At 34.5% G+C, this 15,741-nt stretch overlaps 1 protein-coding gene across 2 annotated transcripts in view; it reads right to left on the reverse strand.

Moving 5' to 3' along the window:
- Window positions 1-15,741, reverse strand: part of FAM135A (family with sequence similarity 135 member A) — a 62,333-nt gene that overhangs the window by 23,424 nt on the left and 23,168 nt on the right. The window contains exons 4-11 of one of the 2 annotated variants that reach the window (XM_085056537.1): window positions 12,419-12,561; window positions 12,233-12,303; window positions 11,743-11,916; window positions 9,342-9,468; window positions 8,827-8,980; window positions 5,952-6,029; window positions 3,708-3,757; window positions 1,832-1,987 (exon numbers count right to left, since the gene is read on the reverse strand). In XM_085056537.1, the coding sequence (XP_084912663.1) occupies window positions 1,832-1,987; window positions 3,708-3,757; window positions 5,952-6,029; window positions 8,827-8,980; window positions 9,342-9,468; window positions 11,743-11,916; window positions 12,233-12,303; window positions 12,419-12,561 (953 nt within the window). The remainder of the gene's footprint in view (window positions 1-1,831; window positions 1,988-3,707; window positions 3,758-5,951; window positions 6,030-8,826; window positions 8,981-9,341; window positions 9,469-11,742; window positions 11,917-12,232; window positions 12,304-12,418; window positions 12,562-15,741) is intronic. The other variant, XM_085056538.1, reaches the window with a different exon arrangement.

Raw genomic sequence — 15,741 nt, forward strand, 5'->3', positions numbered from 1 at the left:
TTCCCAAAAGCATGGATTTTATGGTCCTCCCAATGTAAACAGAAGAACTGTCTATAAAAACTGCTGTGGGATACATATTTTGTCTCTGCATATTTATGAATAGCAGTCAGAGATCTTGGTTTTCAGTTCTCCTATTTTAGGACTAACCAAACTGAAATAAATAATTTTGGAAGAGTATGCTCAGACCTACCAGAAGATGTCACTACAGAACAAAGAGATGAACTAGTTTAGTCTGCAAATGTTTTGTAATCTAAAATTACATGTATTTGTGAAGTGTTCACACAAACTCATCCAATCTTGGAGTGCAGAAAACAAGTGCCCATTTAAAAATTAAGTAATACCACCTTGCTGGTGCTATCTAAGATGGCTCAGGTAAAAATCCCTTCTCAATGCTGTATTATGCAATTCTTACAGAGTCAGCCTGATTGCTTTATGCTATCAGGCCCTAAATAAAAATGTTATGTTAGAATTACTCATGCCTTGCATCTCCTCTTGAGTCTTTGACAGATGATAGAGTATCCATAAAGTACAGTGACAGGTAACAAAAGGAGTTAGCATAACAGCAACTCAAAAGGACACAGGTTATGCAGATGTGAAATCAAATTATAGGGAGGAAGAGAACTCCTATCATAATTTTTTTCAAACTGGAAAGCATCACAGAAGTACCTTTAATATGTGCAATATCTCAAATCCCATAGTACAAGTAATACTTTGATTTACACTCCCTAAAATAATTGCAGTAAAACACAATAACTAAGGCATTTATGAGCTAAGGAGGATGACTGACATAACAGATTTCAAAAGAACCACATTTAAGAAGATAAATACATAATCATTAGCAGTGTCTTTTCTGCAGCAGTAAAAATTAATATATTAATTCTTCCTTTGGTTTTATTAAATACAAATTTGTACAAACACTAACATACCAAGAGCTGAATGCAAGTGCAGGTTAAATGAAACAGTATTCTTGTTTCATACCTTCCGCCAGTTAACTTGAGGGATTCCAGAATTTATAAGAAAAGCACAGAAGGTAAGCGAGATTCACAGACAATAAAATTATTCCTTTCCTATGGCTAGCACATCAAACAAATAAATAACCCTTGCATTCTTTCTGAAAGATTCCATTTATTCTCCAGAACAGGCTATTTCCACAATCACGATTTCCTTACTAATCAATGTGATTTATCCAGTAAGAGTAGTGCTTTAGTTCATACTTGAGTATGTTTCACCATGGGAACAGCACTGCTGTGGATCTGCTTGCAGAGAGCCCAGAGCAAGTGCACACACCCATAGACACACCAATGGCACTGTAAATGTGTTTTACATACACATGCATACTCACATGCCAGATCATTTCACATACATCTCTTCTATAAAATCCCATGTAAGAGACTTTCCAAAACTTATTAATGCTAAAAATTCTTAATTCTCCCTTAAGAAGGAAATACACTGTTTATGATGTAAGCAGGCAGCATAAAAGCAGCAGAGAAGTAAAACGTAGGGTGGGCACTAGACATGGCTCCCACAGAAAAGTACATCAGTCTGCACAAATAAATCTTACTCCACAACTGCAATCTGCCTTCTGAACTGCATTTCTTATTCAAAAGAACAGTGAATTACTTTGTTCATATACATAAATAATATGTTTTATGCATTATATTCTAACAACATACATTATACACAAGATAACAAATGCAATGCAACAGCCCCCTTTACAACTCCAACCATCTTTCCCAAATAGAAAACTGATCATCTGGAGCCTCATTTTGAAACACATTTCCATAACAATGTATCCCAGTAAGTGTATGAAGGCGCCAGAGTCAATACGTACTCTTAACGTGTGATGCTCTTGTGCTAGCAAAGCTGTGACCTCCTCTTGTAAGGTAATGACCTCCAGAAACTGCCCCCAGAGAGCCATCAGAAGTGAGCAAAGCTGAGCAAGATTCATATTTATAAGTTCTGCCAGTTCATCAGGATTTTCTATTTTCTGAAGTCAGGAAAAAAATATTTACATGATTCACTGATGAAATCATAATGCACAGACATGAATAAAAAAAAGTACACTTTATCTTAGTGAGAATTTTAATTTAAAAAGCAACTTCTGAATAAGAACTGTTTCAACTAAGTATGAGAACTGGATCAATCTATGTTACAATAGCAATAGATTATGTTGTATTAAATATTATCCAGTTGCTTTTTAGAATTAGGATTCCTGACCAAAAATTTAAGCAATAATTTCACTTATGGCAAAGCTAACTGAGTTCAACTGTTGTCTTTTCTAACATGTAAAAATACCATGTGCCTGAAAGGAAGAGGAATTGGGAAATAAAAAATTGACACTTGCTATGTTAGTCCAACTTTGATAAAATCACAAGAATTTAATAAAGACATCTCCATTTCAGAATAGTTATAACTCAAAATAACTTTATAAGATGCTATATATCTACATACATTTGAAGTATAGTCAGGAAGCAGTGTTACAGCACAGCCTTCCTAGAACCAGATCACACCAAGACAAATTCAGTGTGAAACAAGTTTTTCTTTCTTTACAACATACTGTAATCCTGTGACACAGTCCCACACCAGCCAATTGTAGATAGCTAGGCTTATGCTCCCAGCCATTTTAGAAAAAAATAGTTTTTCAGAAACTCACTGTAGGCCCATAAGGCACTGAGGCAAAGGGTTTAAAATTAAAAGACAGTAAAGACTCAACTTGAGCAGTATGACAGAGCTAGTAGAAAAAAAAGGATTAGAAATACAGAAAGACCAACTTAACCAATAATAAGAGAAATAAGAGAAACTATTGATGAGAACTGTACAAAAGAACAGAAAGAAGAAAACAGAAAATGTTTATATTTTAGCAAGTTAAGGGAGAAACTAAAGAATTCAGAGAACTTTTGTGAATGTAAAAAATATTTTAATACATAAAGTAAGATTATCAGTTGCCCATAGGGAGCTAGCAATGCTGAATTTATTTTCAGTTTTACAAATTACATCCTTTTAAAAACCATATTACATTTTCTTGCTGTTATACTACTACTGCAGTAAATAAAGGCGAGCCAAGTGTTCTTCCAAAGCTGGGCAGATGGCCCACTTGGCAGCACAGCACAGATGATCTTTTAGGAAGTTTTAAAACCTGTCCTTTTAAACTTTGCTATGACCAAGAAATCAGTTATTCAGCTGGGACTAGTTCTGACTAAGAGAGATGGGGAGACAAATCAAAGCTATTTGAAGTACATAGTGTTTCCTTGAGAATGTAGGGAAAACAGGAAAAGGAGATAGCATCAGAACGAATACTTTCAGATGAGGGGATGACTTGCAGAATCTCCTTTTGTAAAACCTACTACTACCATATATTGTGTCATTGTTATTTGATACCATAAAACCCCCAAAAAATCAAATGTTATAAACACAGAAAATAAAAATGTGATTTTCATACAAGTAATCCACCTTTCTACAACCTTCAGTTTCATGATATAAAAAGCTACATGGCTACTACCGACACACTAAGCAGACAGATCAAGAGTTATGTTTTGGCGTCAGTCAAGCAATTTCTCTTTGGAGGAAGAGCTGAAATAAGTGCTAGCAAAAAACATACATGCTGTCATTCCTGAAACAAGCAGTTTAAACCCAAGTAGCATATAAAATCAGCACATTGTACTTTTATAGTTATTTCACTTATTTAATACATGAAAAAAGCCCTGTACCTTGACTTCTTCACACAATTCTGTAAGACGAATTTCTACATCTATGTTTTCTGGAAAGATGAGAGGACATATCCATGAGTAATGTATTTTCCAAGTTGCAGAGTGAAACCAATTATCTCACAAAACAATTTTAAGACATAAAAAAGAATTCATCAAATAAAACTCAAAGCCATATTAAGTGCCATAGTAAGTTGTAAACTTCCATTAAAATAATTTCATAGCAGTTTCTGAGATTGAAGACAGAACATAATTAAGAAAAAGGTTTGCAATTATCATGATTGCTTATCATGATACCTTGTCAAGGACAACAATTTTCCGTTCAAAATTAAATTTGAAAATACTGTCGTTTAGATGATACAGTTTTCAGTTTATACATTGATAGCTGCTGCTATTCAGCAGCAATGTCATAATTTAAAACCAAGGTAATATAATTCTTCTTCTACCAGATTTTCTAGGGAAGCCTTATTCCAATATCAATTTTGCAAAGGTATATTATTTACAAGCTACACGAATACAAATACAAGTCTTTAATTGTATGAGGAATTTTTTTTTAGTCAAATAAAACTATTCTTTAAGTGATCTTTCTCTCAATAGCTCAATATTAAGAGCAATGAATCTAACACAGTATGGCAGCTTTAACTGGATCTGAACCTTGAATGACTCATTTATGAAGAAAACAGATTATTCCTTCATGTAGATGTTTCTCCTTGTTAAACAGCCCTGTTTACTTCAGGGTATTTGATAAATCAAATAATAATTTGGTGTTACATTTCATTTCCTTCTGCATCTGAAGCACAAGTAATAAGAGAACAATTCATAAACTCCAAAATTGCCTGTAACAAGTATTTATATATTTAATTTTTGAAACATGGTATTAAGGACAAAAATGTTCAATATTTCTTGAAAACACACAGCAACAAAACATGCCTTGAAACCCCCAGTAGTAACTTCAGGGTATGGATAATGAACAAAGATTTACAGAACAGCAATAATGTGTATACTCAACTTCTCTTTCAATTATGCCACCTATACTTGTTAAGTATATATTGATATTCAACTGAATAGCATTCATCATACTTAGGTTTGAACTTAATGCCACACAAATTAATTCACACAACTCAAAGTTCTGAGAAAAAAAAAGCTAATTGCAGAAATGTACAATGTTCTCAGAAACAAGTTTACAAAAGCTGTTGAAAGAAACTACAAATACCTTTTGCTACATAGTACTTGATAATAATTATTCTGAAAATATGTGAGAATATTTTAAGATATGATGCTGCTTTTGGTGTGGCCACACAAATTTTGTCATTAGTGAAAAAATTAAAAGGTTTACTTATGACACAATACCAATTATTTGTTTGTCACCCTTCAATTGAAAATAGGCTTGTTGAACAAGATTTAAATCTTTGAAATCTAAAATCATTATGAAACATCCCAAACTATATTAATATTCCAGTGCTATATTAAAAAAGAGAAGACAGAATAGAGCTAATACAACACAAAAGGAAATTAAGCACTTGCATTCTACAGCAGTAATGTTCACCCAGCAAACATCTGATGCAATTTTGCTGGCTCTACTAAAAATCAGTTTTGTTTCCTTTTTACAGTAAAACCAAAACACACTTATAGATGATTAAGCTGGTGACCTACTATGAGACTGAACTGCCATTACATCCTTTTCTCAACAGAAACTTCCTTGTGCTTAAACAGCACTGTGATCTTTTGTCCAGCATCAGGCCCACACTGACACTCTCCAAAGGGAGAATTGGCCACGCAGATAGGGACAAATGCACCCTAAGCACTCATAATGCCTCATGTAGTGTTTGGAAGAATTAAGTCTTGAGGTACCAGAAGCAATCAAAGATTTCTCAGGAAGAAAAGGTATTTATTATCTTTAATTATCTAAAAAACATAAAAGAGTCTGTGTTGCATTAAATGAAGCTATAATTTTAAGCTATTTTTAAATGTTGATGACTGACTGAACTTTCAGTCATTTTTGTTTAGTAAAGCAGACCAACATTAAACCAAAAAACAATGATGTTTCATTTTATCCTCTATACTCAGCCTAGAAGTAGATAGCTCAATTCTGCAGTTTTCAGAGTTCAATGTATGTTCTCTATGGCTGAATCTTGAAACAATTTCTTTCTACAAATGATGTAACATTTTATATTATTAATAAGAATATAATATTTTATAATATCAATAAAAATCTGAGGGATTATATCACCTGCTTTGGAAACATACCTAGGTAGGCGAATCTCTGGGTTCGTGGATATTTTCTTCTGAGAAGGCGTTCATAAAGGACCTGCATGCTGGCCTTGGCTAGTTACAGGGATTGTACACACATGACTAGTTACTACACTCCTTTTTTCACCTGTGATTTATTATTTGCCTTAAAGTTAGTAAAAGAGCTTATTGCTAGCCTAGCAATTAGTGCAGTTAGATCAGTACATGAAAACATACCATTTTAGTGTAGTTTCTAGATTAAGTATCACTTGTGATACATATTAAGGTAGCATTTTTGATTTCCTGAAACCAGTAATATTTAAATGCTAAATTACAGTTACTGAGTCCAACAGTTGTCTGCACATGCTTCTGCAAAATCAGTGTCTTGTGTTAAAATTATAAGACAGAGCAATAGCAAAGCAAACAGAAAAAACAAAATTAGAGATAATTTTATCTTAAACAAAAAAGTGGTGACTCTGAAGCTTAAACAGGACTGGATATTCTCTTCTGCAATGCCCATTTAAACTTCACAGATAAAATATCCGCTATAAAATAGTTCATTTACTTACAAATTAAAGAAAAAAAAAGCGCAAATTACAATTGTGTACTTTGTGAAGTCCAGTGAGCCTCAATTTCTTTATAGACAGTACAGAAACACAGCTTTCTTTTGTTAACTGTTGATGGATTTTAGAAACATTAGCGTTAATAGTAGGTATTAATTATTTTTCATTAGGAAAATGTGAGTAATAATTAATGTTTACATTATTAGTACTTTTTACTATATCAGTTGTCCCAATCAATGTATATACAAAATAACTGAAATAAATGAAAAATATATTTATAAATATGAAAAAACAAAGTAATTCTAGCAGAGACTTAAAAAAATGAAAATAAAAAATTAAACCCATAGAAAACAACCTGTCAGTAGAATACAATGAATGTTAAAGCTAAGCTGTAATTTTCTCTTCAGGTATTTATTTTGAGCATTTCTGTTCAAAACTACATTCCTAAAGCTAACTTAAATTACCCACAGAGATGAGAAAAGGTCTGATTCAAGTTCCACTGAAATTTATGAGTGGTTTTGGTTGCTTCAGTGAGGTTGAAAGATACAACCCAACATTGCATTGCCAGTATGCAACTCAGTGGCAGCTTTTTTCTATTACATAGATATATATTTTGAAGGAATGCTTTTGGGCAACTGAAGATCATATCTGAAACATTTAAGTATCAAGATTTAGTCTAAGCCTATCCTTAGAATGACACTAGTGCCATCAGACTCAGTATATTGAACTGGTAAAGCAAATCCAGAGAAGGGAAACAAAACTGGTGAAAGGTCTGGAGCACAAGTCCTGTGAGGAGCAGCTGAGGGAGATGGGGGTGTTTAGCTGGAGAAAAGAAGGCTCAGGGGAGATCTTACTGCTCTTCAACTGCCTGAAAGGAGGGCATAGTCAAGTGGGGGTTGTGTTCTTCTCCCAGGTAGTAAGTGAGACAGCAAGAGGAAATGGTCTCAAGTTGTACTAGAGGAGGTTTAGATTGGATATGAGGAAAAATTTCTTCACTGAAAGGGTGGTCCATTGGAAAGGGCTGCCCTGGGAATGGTGGAGCCACCATCACTGGAAGCACTCTAAAGAAATGTGAATGTGGCACTTGGAGATGTGGTTTAGTGGTAAACATGGTGGTGCTGGGTTAATGGTTTAAAGACCTCATGATCTTTAGAGATCTTTTCCAACCTAAATGACCTTATAATTCTATGATTTGGGAAAAAGCAAATTTTGACCTTAAAAGCTAGTTCAGTCTTTCCTTTAATAAGCTGTTTCCCTCTGTATAAAGATAACTGACAAGAGAAATGTAGCAGTAACTGGAGCAGTATTTTTACTTCTATAAAGAAAAACACCTCAATTTCTACTATTTTTCTATCTACAGATTTGTAATACACTCCCTGAATTTTTTCCCCCCAAAAATGGCTTTGTATTTTGTAAAATACAAGTGAAACATTCTGTCTTTGAATCATTAACTGACCACATCACATTTTTAAAATATCTTTCATATCTCAATGACCAATCTTACTGTTTCACTATGCTTAGTTTTGACACTGGTAAAGTTAAACAATACAAAAATCAATAAATATTGTCTACAATCCATATAAATTCCAAAAGATCTTTTTTGTTTGTTTTAAATAGAACATGACTAAAAAAAGTATATGCTCGCTGAGGAAAAGTCTAAATCGTTCTTTACAATGCCAGTCTGTCTTCCTTTTTCACTTCCACTGCTCTTCAAGTTCACAAGTCACAGCTAGGCTCTCTAATACCTCTGCATTTTACAGAAATGTAACATACATGAACATTTCTCCACATTACATGTAATACTTTCACAGTTACTTTTATCATATGTGGTTGGCTAAAAGTCTTCATGGCAACCAAGTCTGTTTAAAAAGTTAAACAACAAACTGAGCCGGCAGCAATTTTTTCTTGTACGTCATTTCTCATTTAAGTTTCCAGTGAAATATTCTTCTCAAAGCTTACAGAATTATGATTTTTCTACAAATATGCAATGCTTCCTTGTAAGAAACAAAGAAGTGCAGTGCGCTACTTGGATTAAGAGCTTCTCTAACTTTCTCACCACTAACCACAGTGATTTGAAATAACAGCACAAATCAAGACCAAGAATAAAAAATGTATTTCCAAAGATTTAGGCTGTTATCTCCTTATTTTATTAGAGATGTGACAGTACTTGTTTCTTTTTTGTTTTTTCTTCAGTTATTAAATTTCAGATCAATCTAAGCAAAAATATTTGATACAAAAAAGATATGCAATCAATAACGGTTAGTCTAGAAGAGGTGTATTCTTTATAAACATTGACAAGGAAGTGATACATTTTATGAAATTGAACATACCTAGTTCGATACGGTGAGAAGAGGGGAGCTCCTTTGTTATTGTAATGAAATACCTATGCAACCCTTTAAAAGCAAGCAGCAAAGTGGCACAAAGTGTATAGTGGAAATTATAAGCATGGCTGAGGAAAGACTCTGAAACAACAAAACTGCAACCCTAAAATGAAGAAGAAAAGGCACATATTAATTTTGTACAATATATGAAGTGTTAGCAGAATGACTAAAAAGATACGCAATTGCCTCTTTTCACAAACTTGCTCCACATTTTTGTGATTTTCAATGGATTGCAAGACATTTAAAAAGAAGGTTAAACACAGTATTGTGAGATTTCCATAAGTACATTCCTGAAGCATGTAACATAACCTTTTGGAACAATTTTTCTCATTTCCCTAATCACATGGCACCCCAAAATAACTCTAATGAAGTTCATTCTTTATCAAGTAATATTCCTGCAGAAAAGATAAAATTCACACCACCCAACAGAATACAAATGAAATATTAAACTAATATATTCTTACATCTGCTGATAATTGTTTTGTGTAGTTATTGCCAAAGACCACACTTTCAAGAGAAGGGATCACAGAATCCCTGTTTTGTGCTGGTGCATTCCTGTTCAACCATGTGTTCTTCACTGGGCGAGGAAAACTGCAAAAAACACAAATGAATTGATAATCAGAACATACTGTTCCTTGTTACTTCAAATGCAAACTTCAATTAATTTAAAATATATTCCTGAAAGTCTGAGCCAGAAAGATAAATTTTGAACGAAGAGGTATGAAGCATTCATTTTCTGTGAATTTTACTGTGAGGACTTAACCTCTTAAAAGCGAAGCAGTAGGAAGAAGTTGAAAGCTGTCACACAAACTTGCATTGCTGTTTTCCTAAAGGATGCCTGACCTCTGCCTGCTGAGGAGGAGATGCTATCCTGAACCCCTGGAATAACAGAGCATCCTGCAACAGTAGCCTTGTGATAACAACTAGGAAAGATAAATGAAAAATGAATGAACACAGGAAGTGGGGACTAATAGATAACAGGCAGAAATAAGCAATTACAGGTTAATAAAAAAGCACAGGTTATACAGGACTCCAGGGCTGTAGCCAAGTGGAATTCTCTCTTCTCTTTCAAGAGAAGTGTTAATACTGGTTGTTCCCAAGAGAAGGTGAATCTGAATGCTACTCAGAAAACACTCAAGAAGTGACCAACCCTAGAAAGGAACAGGTGTCAATAGTGTGAGCATGACCCAAACCAAAGAGCAAAATGTCACCCATGAAAGCCCAAAGGACAAAGAGGAATGACATCTGCAATTCTCAGGCTTTTCAGAAAGAGGTGTTCCAGAAAAGTGAGCCAGATATGGATACAGCAATTATGGGGGAGCCCAGCTGAAATAAAACACTGTAATTTTTAAAGTTTCTTCCTCTCCCCATCATAAGCGGATTTAAAGGACAACTTGAATACTTAAAATAATTTTGTGGACACCAACAACATTCTACTCTCAAGATAACAAAAGCAGCATAGAAGTTGCTGTTTTGTTTCTGTATCTCCTTACACCAGCTCTGTCAAGTTGAGGTTTAAAATTCAATAGCACTATTGTATTATCACTTCAAAAGCCAGAAACAGAGGAAAAATGTGTAGAAAATCCCTCAGATGTACTGCAACTTTTTAAAAGGTCAGTAGGAACAAGTATGTTTCTGACTAAAGATTAGTATCAAAACCTGGTTTTCATTTTCTGACAACAAAGTGATCAATATAGGTTAAATGCCTGAATTTCACTTGTGAGACACTGTAACCATGTACGTTTTACATACATGATGCTACTTTAAGTGCATTTATCAGCTTGTGTCTTCAACAACAATTCCCACCTCCTCAATACTTGTTTCTCTCCCAAATAAGACAGCCATCTCTTCAGATGTGTCAGTTCCTTTACTATATAACCACGCTTAAAACACATCACCAAAACAATTCAAACCAACGTGGAGGGAAAAAAATAGGACAAAAAGCCCCACAAAAGGTAGTTGAATCCTCCAAACCAGCACAGCCCTACTGCACAGAACAGCTGTCTAACATACACAGAGATACCACTTTCCATGATGTGAAGACAGGCATGAAGAGTGGGAATACCTGAAGCTAAAAGTCTGGGCATTTATGACACAGATTGGACTTGAATATGAAGAAATTTGAGGGCGGTAACCTGGAGTATTTGAAGACCATGAAAGAAAAGAAGACCTGGAGATTTGAAGACCATGAAAGAAAAGACAGATATGCAAAAGAAGAAGTTGTGCAAAGAACACTTTGTATGTGTGACTGACTATACAGCCCTTTTTCACACAGAGACACAAAGTAAACAGTGATTGCAAAGGATGACGCAAGTAGATGAAATAAAAAAGCTCCAGCAAAAATTAGCCACAATCTCTTTTGAAGAGAAAAGTAAATTCTCCAGCTGCATTTACAGGAATAAAATAGTAAATGTATCATTTGCAGGTATCATTGCCATTCCAATTTTCCAACTGAAAACTGTGCAGATCATTAACAGAAGGCACCCTGTGTGTATTAACAGCAGCTATTTCAGTCACTGTGTAGAGAGAGCAGCAGATCTTCCCTATTAGAAAAATTCATAAATATTTATACATATAAATATACATACATAAATACAGATACATACATAAATACATTCCTCTGGTCTTGGGCATTCTCTCTCTTCTACACTACACACTCTTATATCTAATTTAAAAATCCCTGAAAATTTGTTTCAGATAACTTTAAAAACAAAATGTTTCCCATCCCTCTGGGCCCTGAATTAAAAAATCATCATAAAAATTAATACTGTCCATAGATTTAGCTCCTTCCTAATTATTCTGGTTTTATAATGTTTCCATTTGGACATCCAATAATTTATTTGCATTTTATTAGCAAGAGATTACCTTATCAATGGCTGATGCAGAGCAACCAAAGAAGCATGGACTATAACCGATATGACAGAAAGGTGGAAGTAGTCAAACATAACATTGACATAATGATGAAGGCCCTGGTGTAAGTTAAAGTGCAACTTTAAAGTTCGGCTACTAATTGGCTGTAGTGTGCTCAGGTCTTCTGGTCTAAGAAGAAATTAACAAAACAACAATTAGAACAATGATATTTAAAGTGCAAGGTATTTATTAATAACTGACACAAACAGCAATTTAGCATCAGTCCATACTTTGGAATGCAATGGCATCTCCCCCAGTGGAAAAAAAAAATCAGAATGAGACAAACCAGTTATGAAATCTTAACAGACTTCAGCACTGGATTTCTTTTTTACTATCACTTATGTCTAATATGAACACACTACACCGATAAATGTTACAGATTTAAACAATTTAAAAAGTTAACATATATTCTTGCTTTGATAAAATCTTCTATATTTAAACTTACGAGTAGTCTGTATCCGTGAAGTGTAAATCTAATGTTAGCAGAAAATTCATTTCATTAAGCGACTCCTCAATCTACAAAGAAATTGTAAAAGCATGATATCTTTCAGGTCCCTTATTCGTACTAATCCAAATTGTACATAACAAAGCCTAAATTATCTGAATACAGTAAATTTGAATGGCAGATTACCTTCCTCTCATCTAACAGCATTTTTACTTTGAAAATCATCACATCATTCACAGAAACTTCCTCATTTTTGTAGAGAATCTGAAATGTTTTACTGCAAACTATATTGTCATGGACTGAAGCAGGAAAGGCAAGATCTGAAGCACCTGAAAAGAGAAACAAGTATTAATATAACAGGAAAACTCAGAGCACCTAATAAGTGGAACAATAATTTCCATCAGTTTCATGATTACTATTAAAACTGCAACAACATCAATAATATCAGTGGTTTTCTTTTCAGTCAGCAACCGATGAAGTTTGAAGGAGTACAACTTGTTTCAAAGAAACACTATCAATACTTTAAACATAATTTGCTTTCAATGCACGTTCTGAAGAATTTTTGCTTTGTTCCAAACTAAAGACAATATAGGCATCAAAAATGTAATTAAAATCCTAAATTCTGTATTGTTTCATCTAGCATTCATGTTAACTTGCAAGGTTTAACCACACTGAAAACTTAATCACATACAGATGAGGTAAACAGGTTAAATGACATACACCACTCAACTGAATTAATCAAGAACAGAGGTTGTTTGTACTTTCCTTCAAGATCTTTGCATCCTACTCAGGCCAGAGTAGTTTCAAGCTTATCACCTGAACCTTGCAAAGCTCATGCAATATGAAACTTCTGGTTTCAATCCAAAGGCTCATCAAAAAGAGTTCACAAAAGTGTGATAAATGGCTGGGGAATACTTTGCTGAAAAAAGAAGAGTTAAAAGACTTGCAGAAGAAATGAGAAAGCGAATGATGTACAACAGTTATTGAGGAAATATTTAGCATAAAAGCAAAGGGTTATCACACAGGAAGTATCATGATTGGTTCTACCCTCTGAAAAAAACATAAAAGAAGTTGGAACTCGGAAGAACAGAAGTAACAGAAATAATACTGACACTTTCTTATAACTCCTCTTAAAAAATGGCTCAATAACATCGTCTTCCAGAACACAAAGTCTCAGAAATTGTGTAAATGAGGGTGCAAGAGATTATTTTAAATTCTTTTGATTCTTCTTAGAAAGTTACTTCAAAGGAATCCACATGAGGCAAAAAAAAAAATCTGCAGTTTGTGGTCTACAGCTTTGTGGCCTCTGATAGAATATTACTGCCCTTGGCAAACATTCCCTCTCTTAGTAACATCGTAATTCAACATCTCTGTAGAAATGTACAAACACTGGGTTTTGCTGAAGTGTTTTCATACATATTGTCAGTTTAGGTGTCCTGGACAAAATGCTTACAAAGGCTTACATCATTACAGTGTAATTCCCCTATGTATAATGCCACTTTGAGCTTATATCCATCTGTGTCATCTGTTACAGCTGAAGGGCAGAGCAGGTATGGTTTCACTTGGCACATAATCTGATATAACTGCACAGCATCAGCAAAAGGGATCTCCCACTCCTGTCTGAAACAAAAGAAGTAAGGGAGACAAATGGCTGATGTCCCACTTCCCCTGCAGTGTCCAACCCTGAGTTACAGCCCTCAGCTCTGCTGACTTCAGTGTAACACAAACCAGCACTCCCAGAAGAGAGAGAGGAGCTGCAGAGAAGAAGCTGAGTCAGGAACAGGCTGAGCTACTTCCACATGGGGAGTAAGGTCTCACAAATGTGAGGTCATCAAGGCAGAACTACTGTTTCTTAAATCAACGACACACTGACTGGCCAGGACTATTCCTAAGCTTCTATGCAAACAAAAGACCATTTCCACAACAGAGGAGAAAAAATAGTGGGTTTTTTTTTGCTCTTGCATATAAATTACCTATTCACTCTTACATAATTACTCTTATATATAAATTTACTAGGTCTATTTTTTATTAGATATATGGATTTATATATATATTTGTAGATTTATGTTTTACAAGATAATTTACTCTTGCATCATAAAAACAGACACCTCATTTCTTCCTAGCCTGCTTTTGGTTTTTTCTACCCCTTTTTTTCCTTTGAAAACCAGCCATGAATTTTTGAGAGAAGGAGGAATTCAGAACATCCTCAAATCTGAAACAACCTCATAAAGGCTAAAAATACATATGTTTTTCTTTTCATTTTCTAGAGCACAACTACATCTTCCTTCAAATTACAAGAATAATAAAAGACCTTCAAAAGGCTGGAGCTAAAGCAAGTGAATTGCCTTATCATATCTGTAATGACACTCATGCTGGGTCCCGAGCAATTCTAGTGAACTACTAAAGGATGTGGGAAATAGAAATGGGAAAAAAAGAACTTATTTAAATTAATGAAGGACTGCATGCAGAGCTGGGCAAGGGGTAAAAGGAGATTCAAAGGAACAGGAAGAAGACGAAAAACTTAGACTATGTATTTGACTTGGGGAAATAAAAGGAGGAGAGAGATCAAATAAATGATCTGTGGGAGAGAGGAAAACACACCTAATGTAAGGAAACTGCAGGTAACTTGTGCAGAGTCTAGGGAGAGCTACAACTAGGCAAAACGATTTTGAGCATTAAAAAAGTATGTTTTACTAATGGATGTTTACTAGACCCAAATTCTCTAAACTACATTAAACTTTGTCTTTGAAGTGGAATAGTCTTGGCTCATCAGAAGTATTCATTTATCCCACACAAATCCAAGAAATATATAGGAAACTTGACCAAAATTCAGTAGCTACATGTTGCTGTACTCAGAGTTAATTTAAAAACAGCCTCAAAAACACAGGTTTCAGTTACATCCTATCACATTTTCTCACACTGTATTGGGTTTTTCTCCCTTGAAATTCCAGTAATTCCATGCCACATTTGAAAACTTAATTAATTTTTTTGTTTTGCACATTTTTACACCATGCTGAGGTATGGTCTACACAGAATTAGGAGTGCACTAAAAGGTTTCTCTGGGTTCAGTTTGACTGGACATAGAAACCAAAAGAGAATGCCAGGTTTAAAAAAGAAAAAAGATGAGGGAATAGATAATTCTGTTCAGGGAGTTAAATAAATTTTCAAGTTTACCACTAGAGAACAAAAGTAGGTTTGAAAACTGGATCCTTTCACAGCATTCTTTTCAGAAAAAAATGGGCTTATCAATCTGTGTAAGAGCCTGTATCTGAAGTTCTCCACTACTTTGAAATACCTATTTAAATGAGATCTGCCCTTGGTCATGCCCTTAGCCTGAAACATGGAGAAGACTGAGCAGATCAGTGGAAAAAAACAGAAGACACTAATAGAAAGGAATCACCATGTTTTGCCACCAGCAGAGGCAATCAACAGATGAAAAACAGTAACACAAATTCTGTAATTAACTTTTAAGTCTCATTGTTAAGAACAAGATATATTTGCATTCAGTT

The sequence above is a fragment of the Lichenostomus cassidix genome, chromosome 3 (assembly GCF_008360975.1).
Source record: "Lichenostomus cassidix isolate B80296 chromosome 3, HeHo_3.0, whole genome shotgun sequence".
Lineage (NCBI taxonomy): Eukaryota > Metazoa > Chordata > Aves > Passeriformes > Meliphagidae > Lichenostomus > Lichenostomus cassidix.